We start from the raw sequence: 19,938 nt of genomic DNA, 5'->3' as shown, positions 1-19,938 counted from the left end.
TTTAGCTTAGGAGAGACTTCTCGAACTGTGTGGGTTACCTATAGTCTTCATTAATCCCTTAAATATGGGAAGTCTTTCCTAGACTGAATAAAATCGCTTGGAGGTGGCAATACCATAAGATATGTAATTCAAAGATTTAACAGTTTCCTTACTACGAACGGATTCCATAGCTACTTCACACTAACACAAGATTATTTTTTTCAGAAGCGTGAAGTACACATTGTTAAAACTGAACCCCTTCATGTCTCCTGTTTTGTTCTTGCTATCAGATATGGAGATATTGTAAATGTGGAAAAGTTATATCCCATCTTAGTTAACCCCTTCACTGCGAGGGGCAATGCTTGACTGAATACAACCATCTGCAGAGGGAAGGATAATGTACATGAACACATCACCGTACTGAAGAAGCTACAGTATAATCTTTAGGCCCCTGAAATCCACGTTCAGTTGACTAAAGCCATCTGGTCATATTTAGGTTTTTAATGTGGCTGACACGACCATGATACAGTTAACGGACACAGTATTAACACTCTAAAGATGCCATTGCTGACCCTCCACTGAATAAAGTCGTTTGATGTTGGCCAGAATATGACTGAATTTGAGGCGACATGAAAAGGTTAACACTGTGTTGATAATCCCTGTGGTGAGGGGCAGCCGATGGTGTTATTAATCAACATATCCAGCTCGCAAATGCAGAAGCCAAAGTTCGATTTCCTCCTTGACTATGACTGAGATCCAAACCTGGACTGGTCAGACTGTTGGATAAGATTTGTTTCTTTCTGGTCATCACACAGCATAACAGATGGACCTGGGTGTTACACCGACTGTTGCAGGTGGTGTTCTAAGCGAAAACTGCAGCCTAGCGAAAAATGATTGTCTGTCTTAAAGACCCTCGTGCAGCCCATAGGCGGTAATTAAACCATTCTCCTCCTCCCCCTTCACCTCTTCTTCCTCATTCTTCTGTTCTTCATCATCGTCATCGTCACGTTATTATTAATATTATTATTATTATTATTATTATTATTATTACTATTATTTATTCTTATTCTTATTCTTATTCTTATTATTCAATATTATTAATATTTATTTATTTATTTATTTATTACAGTATTATTATTATTAATATAATAATAATAATAATAATAATAATAATAATAATAATAATAATAATTATTATTATTATTATTATTATTCAGCTTTCACTGCCACGCACCCACTTAATCCTATCGTTTTCCCTGGGCTTTTTCTTCAGCTGAGGGAAATTATACTACAGTAATAACAATGTTGAATAAAATATCGATTAACCTTTGGCCAGCCAGATATTGCCTCAGCTGAGTGAAAGGGTTTGAATTTAGCCTGAACAAAATACCCAACCGCGTCCATTACAGCCAAAGAGTAAGTCTGTATACCGAGACCAGCATCAGGGGCTGTAATGTCGCCAGCACTTCCTCCTCACCTTGCCATTTCGCATGTGGCCTGTTTGCTTTTTCATTGTGATGAAGTCTTATTTTAGTTAATTCGTAGGACCTTCAGGCGATTTCATCCAGCTTAAGAACGAAGGACTTAGTGAAGGCTATGTTTAACCCCTCCAGTTTGAAAACTGTCTCCTAAGCATAGTATATTCATCTGCAGACAGCAATAATAAAATTAATAAGACTCCATCGTACTGGAGGGGCCAGTATTACCTTGAATGTTATTAATACACACTTTGTCAGTACTGCAAGAACATGTATGAAAAAACAAGTGGTGCCAGGCACATCAAACCTCGCCCGACAGCAGTTATTTTATTGCTATTGAATACTGACTTGTTTCTGCCATTTAGTGTCAGCGCACAATCAAACCATTTGCGCCCAGCGTCCTCAATATAAGACGGAACTGGGCATTTTCAACAGTTAATAAAGGAGGGAACCCCGGGGATGGGACCTGTGAGCTTCGCGACTATGAGCCAATAGGCGGAGGGCAGTATGCTTGATACACTTCCAGCTTAATCCCTCACACGGGAATCCTGGGAGTTAATGGATTAAAATCTAAGGTAATGGAGCAAAAGTTTTCAAGTTACGCCCTCTGAAAATCCGTGATCTTGCATTTGGTCTTTCAAGGTCACTCAAGGCTAAAGGTCATGGTGCCAAATGAAAGCCTATATGGGATTTCCTACATCTTGGTAATAATAAATACATGTTCAACGAGTTTCGAGTTATACCCCCCTGAATATCCGTGGCCCTGAATTTGACCATTCAGGGTCACATACGGTCAAAGGCCAAGGTACCAATACAAAATCCATATGGGATTTCCTATATACTGATAGTAGTAAATATCTCTATCTTCAACCATTTTCGAGTTGTAGCCCCCTGAATATCGGTGACCTTGAATTTGACCCTTCAAGCTCATTCAAGGTCAAAGGTCTTGATGTCAAATGAAAGCTCCTATTATGAGTTCCTGTATGTTCCTAATAGTAAAAATCTCTGTTTTCAACCGTTTTCAAGTTATAGCGCTCGGAAAATTCGTGACCTTGATTTTGACTTTTCAGGGTAACTCGATTACCTCAAAAATTTAATCACTTTCTTTGGGGACATGTGCTCACACCTGAAAGTTTCATGTAATTTAATTCAGCCGTTTTTCCGCAGTGTTGCTAACAAACAGAGAAACAAACAAACCAACAAACTCGACCATAAACAATACCTTGTCGGACTCCGTACGGGCGAGGTGAAAAGTAGTAAGGTTTAGTGTACGAAACAAACTGCTGAGAAAGTGGCGCAAGAACACCTGATCTGACAAGGGTTTCACCTCAGATGATGCAATTCAAGTGTTCATACGACAGAAGCCACGGCAGTCAAAAGGTTATGCTGGTTATTTTGCTTTTACTGGTGTGACACACAAATTACAAATGACAAGAGTTTTCAGATTAAGGATTTTGGTGGAAAGTGATGTACCTTAATTGTTTAAGACAGTTTTATGACTTGTTGCCATGTGCATACAGTCGTTTGTCATCAACTGGAATACAATGATAGAGTTTTTCCGACCAAGTGAGAGCTAATGGTGACACTGTTGACACTCCAAGGTGATGCTGATTCACATTCGGCTGGATAAAGTCGACTGGCGTATTGGATTAGATTATCAGTGTTGCTTCGACTGTGAGGGGGTTGATGGTGACAGTATTTGTACTGCATTGCTGCCATGATGCAATCTCAGCTGCGTGAAACCGTCTGGCCTTAGCTGGAGTAGACTATTTCAACAATATGAGTATTTCATTTGCTTAATTTTTTATTTAGGTTTTGTAGCCACACCGATTCCCTGAGGAATTTTTTATGCTCATTTTTGACTCTGGGAATGAAGCATAAAATGTAGTATTTTTGTTTTCTTTGTATACCACAACAATTTTTATAATTTTTCCTCGAAGGATTCAGTTTCAAGTGGCCCTGGTAATGAGAGTCGGGACTGACAAAAAAGAAAAAAAAAATCATCATTTACTACTAAAAGCGCCCCTTGAGCACACATTCGTCATCGTGAACACTAGTGGCCAAAATTTTATTGCTTAGGCTCTGCGATCTCGAGAAAACATACTCTAATGAAACTCCTTCGATGTCGGTCTCCAGTTAAGCAAAAGCTACCACCAAGGTAAGAAAAATAATAATAATAATAATAATAATAATAATAATAATAATAATAATATATAATAACAATAATGAGAAGAAGAAACTGCTTATTATTTTGGTTGTCATTTTGCATCTGGTATCCTTTCCTCTCAATTACTTTGTTTTCAGTCGATATATTTCTTCCCAAGCTTTTGTCACCCATTCCCGTCTCATGACCATATCACATCTGTGCAGTCCATTCCTTCATACTGCGTCTACTTCCACACCTTTCTTTTACTAGATCATTATTTCACTCAGTCCGAATACCTCATCCCACATGACAAGGTCTTTGGCACTTCATTCCCAGCACTTCCACGTCGTGCATTGTTACAGCACAGTTGGCACCACTAGTTTTTGTAAGTATGAATATTCACCTTTATTGATATTGGTCTTGCTTCCCACACGTTCGTCAATGCCTTTGATTTTTTATCCTTCTATTATCCTGTGAATTACTTTAGGGTAGGTGGGGGCGCTCACCATCCACTCATTCAATGTAGTGCTGCTCTCGGGTGTCTGCCCTTTCCTCTCCATCCTTCTTTCCTTCCATCTTCTTCTGTCTTTCTTTCCTTCAGTCTTTCCTCGTCTTTCTGCCTACGGGTGACTTTACACTCCCTCTTCTGTCTTTCATTCCTTCATTCTTTCCTCATCCTTCTGCCTGTGGGTGACTCTACACTGAGTGACAAGCCAAATTGTTTCCTGTACACCAGGAAACCATTTACTACGCTGGGTGGTAACCATATAACCAAATTTTGGCGCCTGGTGGTTTAGTGGGTAATTAATGTGCTCCAGTCGGATTGAGCCGGTGGTTGGGGTCTATTGCTCACGTAATGCCACTCAGGGATGAGTGAGGTTGGTCACTCTCATCTTAAATGTCAGGACCAACTGCCTAGCCCCGGGCTCCTACGCTCCTCATGGGGCAACGTAGGATTGGATGATGAATGGATGGATCGATTACTTTAGGTTCGTTAGTTCTGTCTAGTGCTATGTCCACTTATAAGTACTTCAAACAGTTAATTTCTATCAAAATTTTCCTATCATTCATTTTTCAATGTTGCTAGTGTGCTCTCTTTCCCTACCACATCGCATCACATTGCCATTTCTCACACTCACAGACAGTTTCCTTCACTCACAACTCCCCTAAACTCAGATACTTCCTGTTGAATTTTGCCTTCTGAGTCTGTGACCAGTGCTATATTATCATCTGCAAAAAATAAGTGCATTACATCCCAGTCTCATTCTTTCCATACATCCCTTGATCTTCCCCCTTTCTTTAGTAATATTACATCTGCCTTCCTGGTCGGCTTATCCATTATAGACTGAACATCCTTGAAGACATGACATCCTTAACACAACCCCACCTCTACCTTGACCTATTATAATTACAAATCATAATAGATAGATAGATAAATAGATAGATAGACAGCTCTATGCGAGCCTGGGAATAGGAAATGAGCTTGCAAATTACACTGAGAAAAGCTGACGACAGATTACGAAGCAGCCAGTAAGGAGATGATGCAGTTACTTGTCAGCAGTCCATCGGTGAACAAAGCGCCTAGTGACCATACACACACATACACACATACTCACACACAGGCTGCTAGAACTTTCCACTCACAAGGAACACGCGTGACACACCCCTGCTACACCAGAATTTAGGAAAGAGAGCTCAGAGGGAGGTTAGCCACAGAACAGGCAGGTCGAGAAGGAGACAAGCCTTAGAACAGGCAGGTCAGAAAAAGGAAGGGCTTGGCAACTTGTGAGGGAGAGACAGAGAGAGAGACAGAGAGATAACTAGCGGGACTGGACTCTATACTCCGCTCCGTGTGAGAGACTTGTTAATATTTCCAAGACAAATAAGAATAGTCCCATACTATTCTTTACCTCTCCTGTCACTACATGACAAATGGGAAGCTACTCCAAGATATAAACACCGCTCGTCCATAAGTCTAATATATATATATATATATATATATATATATATATATATATATATATATATATACATAATTGTAGCAAGTGTAACGACAAACGATTACATTATGTTACAATTGCTACAATTATGTAACTACAAACAATAGGTACCATTTCTGTGACAGTTGCATTAACAAGATGTAACTTTTATGTAACTTTAACTACAATTATGTAACTACAAACAATACTACAAACAATATGTACCATTTCTGTGACAGTTGCATTAACAAGATGTAACTTTTATGTAACTTTAACTACAATAATGTAACTACAAACGATATGTAACAATTATGTAACGACAAACGATTGCATTATGTTACACTTTGCCAATTAACAGTTGCATTAACAAGATGTAACTTTTATGTAACTTTAACTACTATTATAAGGCCAAGACACTTATATAAGGCCAACACAATTATGCATTAACACAATATAAGTCATACAATTATAGCACAATTCTGTATTACCAGTATCATCATACAAGTTAGGTGAAATATTAGACATTACTAAAGTGATAACTCTATGTAATGTATAACCTAGCAGTATTACCATTGCACAATTATATGCGTACGTCTGTTGTACATGCACGTCTTACAAAGTGTTATACAACAACCATTGCATTTATTCAAATATGTATACAACTTGTTTAAAATGTAATATTACTGAATAATCACTATTTACTATAAATATTATATGTATACAATATTCATACAATTATGTTACTTTTACAATATTATGTATTTCACTTAATTAGCTTATAAGTTCATTATAATGTGTATATAATATATATTAATATATTATGACTATTAACTGTCGATGGTACGCCATTTTCGCGTGACCGAGCAATATATTATAATTACAAATCATAATAGATAGATAGATAAGTAGATAGATAGACAGCTCTATGCGAGCCTGGGAATAGGAAATGAGCTTGCAAATTACACTGAGAAAAGCTGACGACAGATTACGAAGCAGCCAGTAAGGAGATGATGCAGTTACTTGTCAGCAGTCCATCGGTGAACAAAGCGCCTAGTGACCATACACACACATACACACATACTCACACACAGGCTGCTAGAACTTTCCACTCACAAGGAACACGCGTGACACACCCCTGCTACACCAGAATTTAGGAAAGAGAGCTCAGAGGGAGGTTAGCCACAGAACAGGCAGGTCGAGAAGGAGACAAGCCTTAGAACAGGCAGGTCAGAAAAAGGAAGGGCTTGGCAACTTGAGAGGGAGAGACAGAGAGAGAGAGACAGATAGCTAGCTAGCGGGACTGGACTCTACACTCCACTCCGTGTGAGAGACTTGTTAGTATTTCCAAGACAAATAAAAATAGTCCCATACTATTCTTTACCTCTCCTGTCACTACATGACAAATGGGAAGCTACTCCAAGATATAAACACCGATCGTCCATAAGTCTAATATATATATATCTCAACCAAAAGGAACCACAAAGTCTTTTATGACATTTAGTCATTTTATGACAGACCAGTCATTCTCTTTCACTTCCACTTACACACCTGCCCTAATCATTTCGTAAATTTTTCATTGTATAGTGCTTAAAGATATCATTCCCACCCCATACATTACATCTGTATCGCTTGCTATAAAGTATCCCTATCTCCTTTCTCACATGCCGTCTTTGGGTCTATAAAACCTACGTGCAAATCCCTCACTTTCTCTGTTTACTTTTCACGCACTCCCCAAGCAAATAATTGCACACACACACACACACACACACACACACACACACACACACACACACACACACACACACACCGCTCGCTGGTGCAGTGGTAACGTTCCCGCTTGCCAACTGGTGGAAGGGAGTTCGCGCCTTGCTCAGGTTGCGAAAAGTTTCACTGACGAAGTGGGTGGTTACTGTCCCCCTTGAGCAAGAGGACGGGTGTGTGCGTGTGTGAAGGTCACAGCCTTGCCCTTAGATCAGACTACACGAGCTTTCAGCTCCCTTCCGGGAGGGTAAAAGCTGACGATCACGACCATCAAGTGATCCTGACCGACCAGGTGAATTACACACACACACACACACACACACACACACACACACACACACACACACACACACAGAGCGCCCTGCGAAAAAGTCCCTCTTCCTCCTTTGCGATGTGTTGTGTAAATTGTAGTTCCCATATGATCATCACAGTCCTTTGCCATTTACCTGGCATCTACAGTAGACTTATACCCCTCCAGCTTCAGTATTACTGTTTGTTGCAAAATTTCTCTGAACTTTTTAAAATGTTCTTTTTCATCCCTGTCCAGCGTCTCTCATGCTTAATCATTTTTTTTTCTTACTCTTTCCAGATATGTCAACACTTTCATCTCCTTCGAAGTTCACTCACTTTCACCACTTCCTTCACACTCATCCTCTTCCTTTTTCTGCCAAAACCACTACACATTTTGCCCACCACACCAGTAAAAAAAGTAATTAAACATCCCTCCTGATGCAATCCTAAAAACGGTCACATCAAACGACCTGCCTTTCACAAGGCTGTCCACCAACACTATGTGCATCAGTGCCATTGTCCATCCACTCCATTCACTCGCGTATACTCATGCATATACGTTTTCGTAAACCATGTGTTTTTAATCTTCAACACTCTTTTCGAACACAGCTCGACATGCAGTTCCTCAATCTCATTTACTCCAGGCATTCCATGTTTCTCTTTTATTCCTTCTTGTACATTTATCTCCTCCCTTTGCATTCAGTTCAGTTCATACGCTGATAACTTTCCCTTTCCATACTCTTCTCGCAGCGTCCATCTCAGCAGTTACTTCAACAAACAAGGGATGAGTCTATGGCACACCTAATGTCTGACTTGGCTTGTATCTCTGACTGGGGTAAAAGTAATCTTGTTTTTAATGTATCAAAAACTCACTTCGTATATCTTCCAACTCGTCAATATCTTCCGCAGGAGTATCCTCTACTTTTTAACAATATCCAACTCATTCCCGCATCATCCTTAAACATATTTGGGGTTTCATTCTTTTGGCATTTATCTTGGAAAAATGATATTACCTATCTCGTAAAATCTGCTTCCAAGAAATTAGATGTGGTAAGCTGACTCCGTCACTTCTTTACCCCTGCACACTTGTTGACTTTATACATGGGCTTTATTCCCCTCCCCACCTCTCGTGTAGGTTGTAACTCTCATGTGCGGGGAGGTTTCCCACATACAAATTACCAAGGTGGAGTCAAAGGCTTTTCGTCTCATTAGCTCTCGTCCTCTTACTGGTTCCCTTCAGTCTCATTCTCTTCGCCGCACTGCTGCATCTTCATCTCATTTCTACCGCTGCTTCAATGGTTACTGCTCCTCTGAACTGTCTGCTTGCATTTCTCCACCACTATGGCGGGTGCGTAACACTCGTCTAGCAACAAACCCTCATGCCTTTTCTGTCCTGCTTTCTAATGCAGTCCTTCATGTATGCAACAGGTCAGCTCTGCAACAGACTTCCTTTGTCTGTATATCCTACTGCTTATGACCTCCAGTCTTTCAAAGGCATTGTGTCCAGGCATCTCGAAATGAACAGATCTTGATTTGTGTGTGTGTGTGTGTGTGTGTGTGTGTGTGTGTGTGTGTGTGTGTGTGTGTGTGTTTAAGGAACACTCTTGCTGGCTTCTGGCCTGTGGTTCCTTCTTCCTTGCATTAAAAAAAAAAAAAAATCCCCCAGCACCACTTCCCTCTTCCTCTCCCCAAACTCCCCGCACAATCACCAAAGTATTCCCACCAAAGTATTCCCAAACTCCTTCTCTCCTATGCACTCTCCTCAGATACTCAATATGCTCTCAATGACGATTTTGTATGTAAGACTCTGGCCATAGACCCACAATATATTCCCTGAGGCTCAACAGTCCTGTATGTCATACACCTTCACATGTCACCACTTCGGCGCTAATACATGCTACAGCGGTCTCTTTCAGGATTAGTGTGATGTTATTAGTGGGGTGTTATTAGGGCATATCAGTGGGCCTAAATAGAGTATGAATATAGTCATTTTAGGCAATATCAAATCATCCGACCATTCCCTGCCCAGCATGGGACAGAACTCTCTTCATTTTAGGCAGCAGATCACTTCTCTAATCACATGACCACTACCTGCGTCTATCACTCATTCGCAGTTCCACATTTTCTCTCTTAAATGTATTGCTATTCCTTCCTTCCATTATTCTTTCATTCACCCTAAACTTTCTCCCTGTGCTTCCAGCTGGCTCTTCTGTTCCTTTCAGCTTGTTTCAGACATATCCATACCATCTAGTTTTCTTTCATAAAACACATTACCTGTCTCACAGATCTTCCCATCATTACAATCATGCTTATTCAAGCATCCAAACCCAAACCTCAGGAAACTTCTCTGCCTCATTCATGGTTCCTAAGTGTGTGTGTGTGTGTGTGTGTGTGTGTGTGTGTGTGTGTGTGTGGTGAAGCGTCATGTTCTCATTTGAGGCAGAGCCATAGTTATAGTTCGTCCACTTCCTCTTATTTCCTAGAGCTCTGGCAGAATTAGACAATACTACGACCCTACATTTTTTCATAGCATATCTTCGTGGCAAGCGTTGTATTCCTGTGTAAATCTCATGTTACAGTTCAGTAGTCAAAGTTGAGAGATGGCAATTTTGGGTCGAATTAAAGTGGACGGATTGTTGTGGATGTAATGTACAGTGGCGCCCGAGGGTTGCAGGCAGAGGAGGAACAGACGGAACTCACTCTCGATTACTCAGTTCTCAGCAGAAAGAAATTACGGAAACGGTTCTCGATTAACACTTTCACTGTCACGTAATCAACAAAATGAGTGTAACAGATGAGAGTAATACCGGCAGTGAGAAGGGTATAATGCACTCCCTTCTGTTTGTCTCTCCATCCTCACACTTGAACTAATGACTACCATTACATGTTGGCCCCATCCACATTTGCGTGGCAGTCCAACTTTTCGTTCCATGTTTTCATACACTTCTTTTACAGTCCGTTAAATACTTCCCTATGTGGCAGATGAGACCGACCACCATTCACTCACTCGATGTAGCGGTGCCTTCAGGTGACTATGCACTGAGTGACAAACCAAATGGTTTCCTATAACCAGGAAACCATTTGCTACATTGGGTGGCAACCATACAATCAAGTGACGTCTGATGGCTTAGTGGGTAAAAGCACTCCAACCGGAGTGAGCCTCGATGGTTTTATATGCGAGGGATGCTTGGAGTTTATTGCTAATATAATGCCACTCAGAGGCTAGTCAGGCTGGCCACCCTAGCCCCCAGCTCGTAGGTTCGTGATGGAAGGGAAGAAATTGAATGATTAAGTTAATGATGATGATGAAATATACCTTCCTTCCACCATCCATCCGCCTATCCCAATAGCTGCTGGACAGCCATAATGCATACTGGTCCTGTCCACAACTATTTTTCGAATCAGTTTTTTATTTTTTTCATACTCGTCCTATCCACATTTATTATTCAATCCAGTGTTTTCCTTTTCTTCAGATACAGCCAAAATAGTCCATTAACCTTCTCATGGCCTCGTTTTCTCTAATAATTTATTCCAGGTACCCACAGACGATTTTGTTCAGCTGTAAGTCATAGGAGCTGGAGTATTACTATTGATACTATTAATACTGTACCTACTGATCCACTCATGGTCGGGGTACCTGTAGCCTTCTATTCCAGGTGACGTCACATGTAGGTAGTCAGCCGAGTGAGTCACTGGAGTCCCCCACCTATCCATCCGTCCATTCCAACAGCTGATGGTACAGGAATCCCGCTGCTTGTTCATCCTGTCCACACTCATTTTTTTGTATCCAGTTTCTCTTTCCATTTTTCAGATCAAACATTTGGTGCCAAAATTTCACACAACATTGCCATCCGATGTTAGCCTATAAAAACTCTCTAATGCATCAGTAACGAAGAAACAGTAAATCGACATACTAATCAAAACACTTAGCTGTAGGAATTTCCCCCCAGACGCCCTGAGCATAATTCCTAAGAGTACCAACCGCAGAACATTACCTTGCTTCCATCCGTGCGTCCCTGCAACAGCTGCTGGATAGATGAGTCCCATTACATGCTGATTCTGTCCACGCCCGTCTGTCTATCCATCCTGGCCAACCTGGTGTTCCTCATCAACATCGTGAGGGTCCTCGTCACCAAGCTGCGGGCCAACCATGTAGAGGCTGCCAGCAAAGGCACCAGGAAGGCTGTGAGGGCGACACTGATACTCATACCTCTCCTCGGCCTACACTATGTACTTATGCCATTCAGGTGAGTGGAGGGAGAAGGAAAGAAAATGCGAGATGGATGAGGTAGGGTGACATACATACAGAGAGAGAGAGAGAGAGAGAGAGAGAGAGAGAGAGAGAGAGAGAGAGAGATTGTTAAAGCTGTGAGGGCAATATTGATACTGTTTACCTCTACTGGGTTTTAACTTTGTACTTAGGTCATTCACGTGAGTTGGAAAACAAGGAAAGACGGAGAATGATTCAAAGGGAAAGGTGAAAGAGAGAGAGAGAGAGAGAGAGAGAGAGAGAGAGAGAGTGTCTTACACCCACTTACCCTCATCTACACTCATATACATTCCCCCGACTCCCACCTCCACCCATTTACACCCACTTAAACTCACCGACACCTCACTTACATTCACTACACGTTCGCTTCACCCACCTACACCATTCCATCACCCACCTACACCCACTTTTCGCTACGTCTCCCACATCCACCTACAGCTTCCCTACACCATCACCTACACCCATTTACACCTTCCCTACACCCTTCCCACCGCGTAGTTACACTCTATCTCTCTGCCCACAGGCCTGTGCACGGGTCGAGGGGCGAACAGGTGTACCACGTGGTTTCAGCCGTTGTGTCGTCCTTCCAGGTGTGTTAGCTAATTAGGGCGTTGAAGACTACCTAACACCTCTTCAGTGGCGATTCAGTCTGTATATTACACCTTGAGCACTTCAGTATCCCCGTCTTTTATTTTGATGTAAATAATGTTCATACTTGTTATAAAAAATATTAACAAGATTGTGAGAGTGTAATATGTAAAATAAATGGCCAAGGAAGAGGTGTTTGGGAATCTTCATAACCACTTAGCATATGACCCGGGGTCACACATGTGGAGCTACTTCTAATTAAGAGGAAGATGAAGACAGAAAGGTGAATTAGGAAACTGGTAGCTTAGAACAGAAAGGTAGATTAACTTCTGATCAGGGCACATCGGAGTAGCCTTTTCCTACCGAATAGGACAGTGGATAGGTAAGGACAGCAAGGTAGGAGAATAAGCAAATTAGGATGGATAGGTGGAATAGGAGAGAAGAGTGGATTAATAGACAGATAGCAACAGACAGGTAGGTTAGGACAGGTGGATGTGGACATACAGGCGAATAAGGACAAAAGCAGGTAGATGAGGACAGAAGGGGATTAGGACAGACAGGTGGATTAGGGCAACAGGTGGAATGGGGCAACTGGTGGATTAGGACAGCAAGTGGATTAGGACAACGGTTGGATCAGGAAAAGGAATGTCTTCATGTGTCCGACTCTTAAAATTGGCTTAGCAGCTCATTTACTGAGGCACAGCAGTACTCCTATATGTCACACACCTTCGCATGCTACTAGTTTGGCACTACGAGTAATACCCAATAGAATATTTGCTTGAGCTGTCACATAGAACGTCTGTATTGATATTAGTGAGGTTCTTTTTGTGACATGATGAGTCTTGTTGAAGGATCAGTAAATTCTCCTCTAACGAAATTCAGTTCGCCAGTCTGTTCCCTGCTCTAACCTGGGATTGGATTCGTGTCATTTGAAACAGCTCACGACTTCTCTAACCACTTGGCCACCACCTCTCACAGTTAGGATAGACAAGCGGGTTAGGACAAGTGGATCAGGACACACAAATGGGTTTACTTATTTACCGATGTACTGCCACAGCTCTCTCTTAAACCGGAAAAAATCGTCAGCAGCCACCCCGCCATGGATGGAGATAATGGAGAATATTTCTGACCATTCATATCCAGGCGTCACTCCTACACTGGATATAAAATGTGTGGTTGTAGCAAGACAGAAGCACACGTGACGTCCTCATACTGATGGGATCAGTGGAGATGACTCTGGTTCACCACTAGAGGTCTTTCTTAAGCTGAATGAAATAAACTGACCATAATAAGAACAGAACACGAGTATATGGGACATCCTGGTGCTGAATGGTGTGATGGAAATGGCTAATCTTTGAGACTCGTCTTGCAGTAAATAAAACCATCTGACAGGTGCAGAAATAAAGTGTGAAAGACATTACGGTGCTGACGGTTTCAATGGAGGTGCAACGTTATGCATTCCAGCAATCTGTGTAAACAGCATCATATCACCATAACAGTCTTTTGTCATCTTATTTATATCGGGAAATCCATACGGTACGTGCACGTTGTTTGAGGCACTTTAACAGCTCGTTCATTGTCCAGGAAGATTGGTTTTACAATACACACATTTATCCATCATCGGTGATCAGGAGTGGAAGGTCTGAGGCAAAGCTACTCAGTCCAAACATGTTGGTCAAGAATAGCCACTTGCTCTAACTTCTGTGGCATTATGTGAACAATAAATTCACAACACCTCGAACTGAACCCCTTATCCTCCACATCTGGTTGGAGCGTCCTAACCCACTAGTCCACCAGTCTTCTCTTTGTTGGTAATATGGTTATCACCAGCATTGTCAATGGTCTCCTGCAGCCAAGAAACTAGATTGTGTGAGAAGAATAACTATGAAATATCATCTCTTCGAGGTGTAAGGGCCCGAAGCTAGGCACCCGCTGTAGTCTTATCATTATGATCTAACAAAACGACCTAAACCCCTAAGAGTAGTTTAGATAGTAGGAAAACCTCCAGTCTCCTTTAAGATTGGAACACCTGCATATAAGGCACGGCCGTCACTGACCAGGCGCATTTTGTAATTAAGGGGAAAGAAATTCATTTTATTTGTTGGATGACCCAGGCGTGTAAAGAATTTAAAATGTTCAAGTATTGTCAGCACACCAGCACACCTACTGCACACACAAAAAATGTGAGCTACAACTGAGCACTGTGGCTACCATCTTGAACTTTTGCAAGTCCATGTTAACTAATCAATGCATCTTCTCAAAATAGGTTTCTCATGCCCAAAAACCGCATTTCATGCGTATAAATCACCCCAGGTTCTTATTTCGATGTTGTTTGGTCACTAAAATAAGTCCGTCAAACTTAGCGGCCATACTGGTTTTATGCAAATTAGGCACATTGCCCACAGGTAGATTTAGGTGCATTGTTTATAAGCTGTTCTGTAAGTGCCCCTGAATTAAATATATATATATATATATATATATATATATATATATATATATATATATGTTGCAATCTGCTAAGGTTTAGGCTTTTTTCGTTGATTTACTGACTTACCAATTTCACTGAGATGAAGAGAAGGCTCCGGAAATGTAAGGATTAGATACAGACTGCAATAACCTCTCTCCTACTAGAAATCTCTCACCGAGAAAAGAAAAAAAAAAAATGTCCGCCGCCACAAAGGATTACTCAGCGAAGTAAAACTAAAGATTGTATATTTAATCTCTGACGACGATGGAAATGTTAACCCATTCAGCCTAGTTATATATTGTTTGTGTTATCCCCAGACGATTTTTTCAGCTTAGGGGCAATTTTTACAACTAGGAGGGGTTAGATATAGCTTTCATTATCACTTTCACTATGACGGCCCTTTGTAAGTTGAATAAAATCCTCCGATAGCACCAAGAATAAAGAAGGTGTTAACAGTTCCCATCATAGCACTAACACCTATGAGGGAACCGGTGGTGTAATGGTCAGCACAACCAGGATGTATAATCAACTCTTGCTTGTCCTAGTATGGAGAGATTGTGACGGCAAAAATTCACTGTCTGCCTTGATGACCCTTGTGCAGTCGTTATGCATTAATACTAAGATGTCTTCTTCCCCAGGGGTTCTGCGTGGCTCTGCTCTTCTGCTTCTGCAATGGCGAGGTCAGTTTGCTCACAACGCTTTCAGTCGAATGATGTGTTTTTTTTACTTTTTATTCTTGCTCCCTCGAGGCTGTTTTATTCCGCTTAACAGAGACATTTGAGAATAAGACAGCTCTAAATAGTTTTCATGAATCCCTTCTGTGTGAAAGACCTTCCTCAGGTTGAATAAAAGTGTTTGGAGACAACATGAATATAATAAGTATTATATCATCGAACTGCAGCGGCACTTTTGGTAGAGAAGGAGAGGGGGTTGGTAGAGAAGGAGAGGGGTTGGTAGAGAAGGAGAGGGGTTGTATGAATTGAAGTGTAGGGTAAAGTTGCTTAGCAGTCTGGTGGTGAGTCTTTAAGGTTTGTGCTTCTCCTTGCTCCTGTATCTGTACCCTACCCACCCCGTTTAAAAAATGCGATAATAATACGATGAAAGTTAGCATGACGATATACATACACATAGATAGACTGATAGAGTGATAGATAGAAAGATAGATATAGATAGATAGATAGATACAGAGAGAGAGAGAGAGAGAGAGTGCATTACCTCAAACTTCCAAAGCATCCATTCATGTCTGATTAATAAATGAAAGGAAATCAAAGAGTGTGGATTCCTTCACTACATGAACTGGTGGGCAACATTTAGGATCATCCCCTGTCCCCTCCCGCTCTCTCCCCTTCCTCCCGCCTCAACCCCACCCACCCAACCACCCACGCAGATGTTGGGGTTTTGTTTCTGCGGTAACTGCATATATTCTGCGTGCATCTCTGATTTCTAAATATAATAGTACATATTCGTGCACCCCCCTCACAGCGCCTTGAATATTATTGTCAATTTTTCTCTAAGCAGAATAAAATGCTGTCTTGTAAGCCCTGTTGAGAAAGGGTAACGCTGCAGCCACATTCAACCCATCCTCAAGTAACTCCATCTGTCATCATTTGGTAATTTTCTAACATACCTAGCACCCTGAAACACCACGTAAGAACCGACTAACCCTTCCTAACAAGCGTCTAACCCCCATAATAGTACGCAGCAAACCCATTCCTCACACAGTAACCATCCACTAGCGCTTAACAACCCATGAACGCTATCCAATTGCCTTCTAACTCCAGTAACCTCTCCTACCAACTCTTCAAGACTGACGGACAACTATTTAACCCCCACCCAACAAGCATATACCCCAAACTAACCTCCACCTTACCATCTAGCAACCCATATCTCAACTTCACCCGTGTATGTACGTGTATATGTGTGTACACAGGTGACGGCTGCGGTAAGGAAGCGGTGGCAACAGTACCAGTTCAACAGGCGGCCCAGACCCTCCTCATCCACCGTCACCACATTCACCACCAATGTGAGTCAGGGGAGGGAGGGAGGGAGAGGGAGAAGGGGAGGGAGGAGTGGGGGAGGAAATAAGTAAGAAGAGGGGAGAAAAATGGAGGAAGAAAGAGAGAGAGAGAGAGAGAGAGAGATTGTAAATGAAGGTAAACGACGAGTGAATGAAGGAGGTATTGAGGCATGTAGGAGGAAGAGGAGAGAACGAGAGGAACTGAGTAATAAGGAGAGATGGAAGAAAGAGGGACTGATAGAGGGAGGGGAGGGGAAAGGAAGACTAAGAATGGAAGGGAGGAAAGGTAGAAGTTAAAAGAGAAGATAGGAAGAGGGAACTGAAGGGAAGGAATGAAAGAGGATTAGGATGGAGGGAACAGGGAGAGAGGGAGGGAAGGATGGAGGGGAAAGAGTGATGGAAAGGGATGGAAGAAAAAAAGATAGGTAGAGAAATGATGAAGGAGGGGAGCGAGAAGGAGGGACTGAGTAAAGGAGTGTGAGGGACAGGGAGAGTAGGTCTGAGGAAGATGGAAAGGTGGGGAATGAGGAAGGGATGGAGGAAGACTGTCGGGGGTGGGAGGAAGGGAAGAAGATGGGTGGAAAGGAAGAATGCTGGAGATGGAGGAGTAGTGGGAGAGAGAAGAACAGAGTGAGAGGAAGAGAGGAAAAATGGAGGGAAGGATGGAGGGAGGAATGTAGGAGAAAGAGTAGGACAAAGAAAGAGATAAAAGAGAGGGGGAGGAACGTGAAAGTTTCTGCTGTCTATCGTAAAATCCATCAGTACATTCACAGGGAGGTGTGGTGGGCTTGGGAGGCTGCTTAAATCTCATGCTCGGCAATTTCATGTCCATGTTACACTACTGCGTTTTGAAAATTATTGTACATTATGGAAAGAATATTCTAGAAAATATTAACCCTTTCAGCCTAGGACATCCCATTTTTTTTTTTTTTACTCAAGCCGTCAGCAGACATTATAGTTTTTCTTATGGGATTAATCAAGACGATATAATAGTCTAGTCACTTCAAAACGTCTCTCCTAACTGAATGAAACTGTCTGTGGCTATTGAAAATAAAATACAAATCTCTTCGTGCTGAAGGAGTTAACGCGCCATATGCAGCAATGAACTAGATAGGAAGAGGTGCTGGGGGTCTCCTAAGCCCACCAGCGATTATTCCTGACTATGCTAATATGTGATTCTCTCTCTCTCTCTCTCTCTCTCTCAAGTAGGACAAAGCTCAGTTCCTCAGGCACCAACAGCAACAAAACCCAGACATATCCTGCTCTGAGTATGGTAATGACGCAAACTTTCTCCTCCTCGTCCACAGGGTTCCCAGTTCAAGACCAGCTCCAGCATACTCCGCCTCAGCAAGACATCATCCGTGCCGAAGGGGGGGCTGCTATCAGTGCAGTGGGGGAAGAGGGGGAAGGGGGACACTGGTGTGGGGGGCCGAACCTCTCCAGTGGCGGAGGGTCGAAGTGGGGTGGTGGAGAGCAGGACTGTGGTGGAGGAGGATTCTGGGGGGCGCGTGGGAGGTTGTGGGCGTTGTGGTAGAGGTGGTGGGGGGAGACGGGAAACTGGGAAAATTGGGGATTGGTGAAGCTGGGGAAAGGATGGTGGGGTATGTTGGAGACGCGGCAGTGGGGGAGAAAGTGGGGGAGGTGGTGTTGGAGATGCACAGCCTGAGGGAACCGGAAGATGGGGGAAAGATTGCGAAGAAAGACACCTGCACGAGGGAAAAGATGGAGACGGAGAGGGAGACAGAGGTCAAAGAAGAGGAGGAAACACAAGAGAAAGAAGAGGGAAATAAAAGAAATGATCTCGGAGTAGTGGGAAAAGAGTAAGTAAGGAAAACTGCAATAAAAACTGAAAACAATAAAAGAGAGGGGGAAAAATAATGACGAGAGGAGAAAAGAAAAAAGGAGTATGGATGAGAAACAAAAAGAGGAGAAAGAAAGAATACGAAGAATGAAAGATAAGAAGAGCAAAGAAAGGGAGTCTGATTGTAAAGAAGAGAAAGCTGGAAGGGAGAGAAGGGAAAATGAAAACCAATTGGAGAGAAGGAGAGGAAAAAGTTACAAAGATAAACAGAAGCATGGGAGAAGAAAAGTGAAAATGAACAGATAATAATGAGAGGCAAACAGAATAATGAAAGAAAACGAATTAATGTTGAAGAGAGATGTTGAGGAGAAAAAAAAAAGTGGAAATTAAGCTGAGGAAAAGAGAATTCTGGTGGAAAAAGAATAATGCTAATTTAATTGAACAAATAATATTTAATTCTAGACGTAGGATTATCTCTAGGAGCAGCCAGGTGAATTTTCGTACGCAAGATGGTTCATTCTAGCGAAGCGCCATATGATTCCGCATCTCTGTTACATCCCTCCTGCACTTGCCTTTTGAATCTTGCTACTGCCAGACAGTTTTATGCAGGCTGGGGGAGGCCTCTTGTAGTGAAGGGTTGATGGAGACTGCTTTAACCCCTTCATTCCAAGAGCTTGTTGGAAAACTGAATAAAACCTTCTACAGGCAGCAAGAAATCAAGAACTGATCACTACCTTGAAACCAGTGACGTAGTTCTTTGCTTATTCCTGCTGCAACAGACGATTTTTCCCTTACTTGTAAAGGATCTTTTGTACTACTACTACTAGGCCGTGCCTAACATTTTTGGAGTGGGAAACTTGGTGGCTACCACCCCGGTGGGGAGTAGCCCTCGGGGGTCCCACCTTGCCTGAAATCCCGCTCGAGGGAATGCCTCCTAGTTTACAAATTTTGTTTTACTAGCACTCCTTCTGTTAGGCCTGAACCCTATTGTTCAAAAATGTACAGTGATTCTGAATGAGTGATGGAGAAAGGGAGTGACATAGTTAAGAACAAGCATTATATTTGGCAGCCCCTGTGGTTGCAGCAGAAATATTCGATGGGAGTGAACGAGTACAAATGATATGCACAACAAAGAGAAACTATCAGTGTGTAGTGTCAAAA

The 19,938-nt window shown here is 42.1% G+C and overlaps 1 protein-coding gene across 1 annotated transcript in view; it reads left to right on the top strand.

The window, feature by feature from the left end:
* LOC145401965 (calcitonin gene-related peptide type 1 receptor-like) overlaps window positions 1-18,556 on the top strand; it is a 73,341-nt gene extending 54,785 nt beyond the window's left edge. The window contains exons 4-8 of the mRNA XM_080274070.1: window positions 11,660-11,881; window positions 12,428-12,494; window positions 15,598-15,639; window positions 16,890-16,982; window positions 18,284-18,556. Of these exons, the coding sequence (XP_080130196.1) occupies window positions 11,660-11,881; window positions 12,428-12,494; window positions 15,598-15,639; window positions 16,890-16,982; window positions 18,284-18,556 (697 nt within the window). The remainder of the gene's footprint in view (window positions 1-11,659; window positions 11,882-12,427; window positions 12,495-15,597; window positions 15,640-16,889; window positions 16,983-18,283) is intronic.
* The last annotated feature ends 1,382 nt before the right edge of the window (window positions 18,557-19,938 follow it).

This window comes from Coenobita brevimanus, chromosome 57 (genome assembly GCF_032717465.1).
Source record: "Coenobita brevimanus isolate Jiangsu-jjx chromosome 57, ASM3271746v2, whole genome shotgun sequence".
NCBI classification, from domain to species: domain Eukaryota; kingdom Metazoa; phylum Arthropoda; class Malacostraca; order Decapoda; family Coenobitidae; genus Coenobita; species Coenobita brevimanus.
Note: the sequence above shows the minus strand (reverse complement) of the source record. Positions and strands in the feature narration are given on the sequence as shown.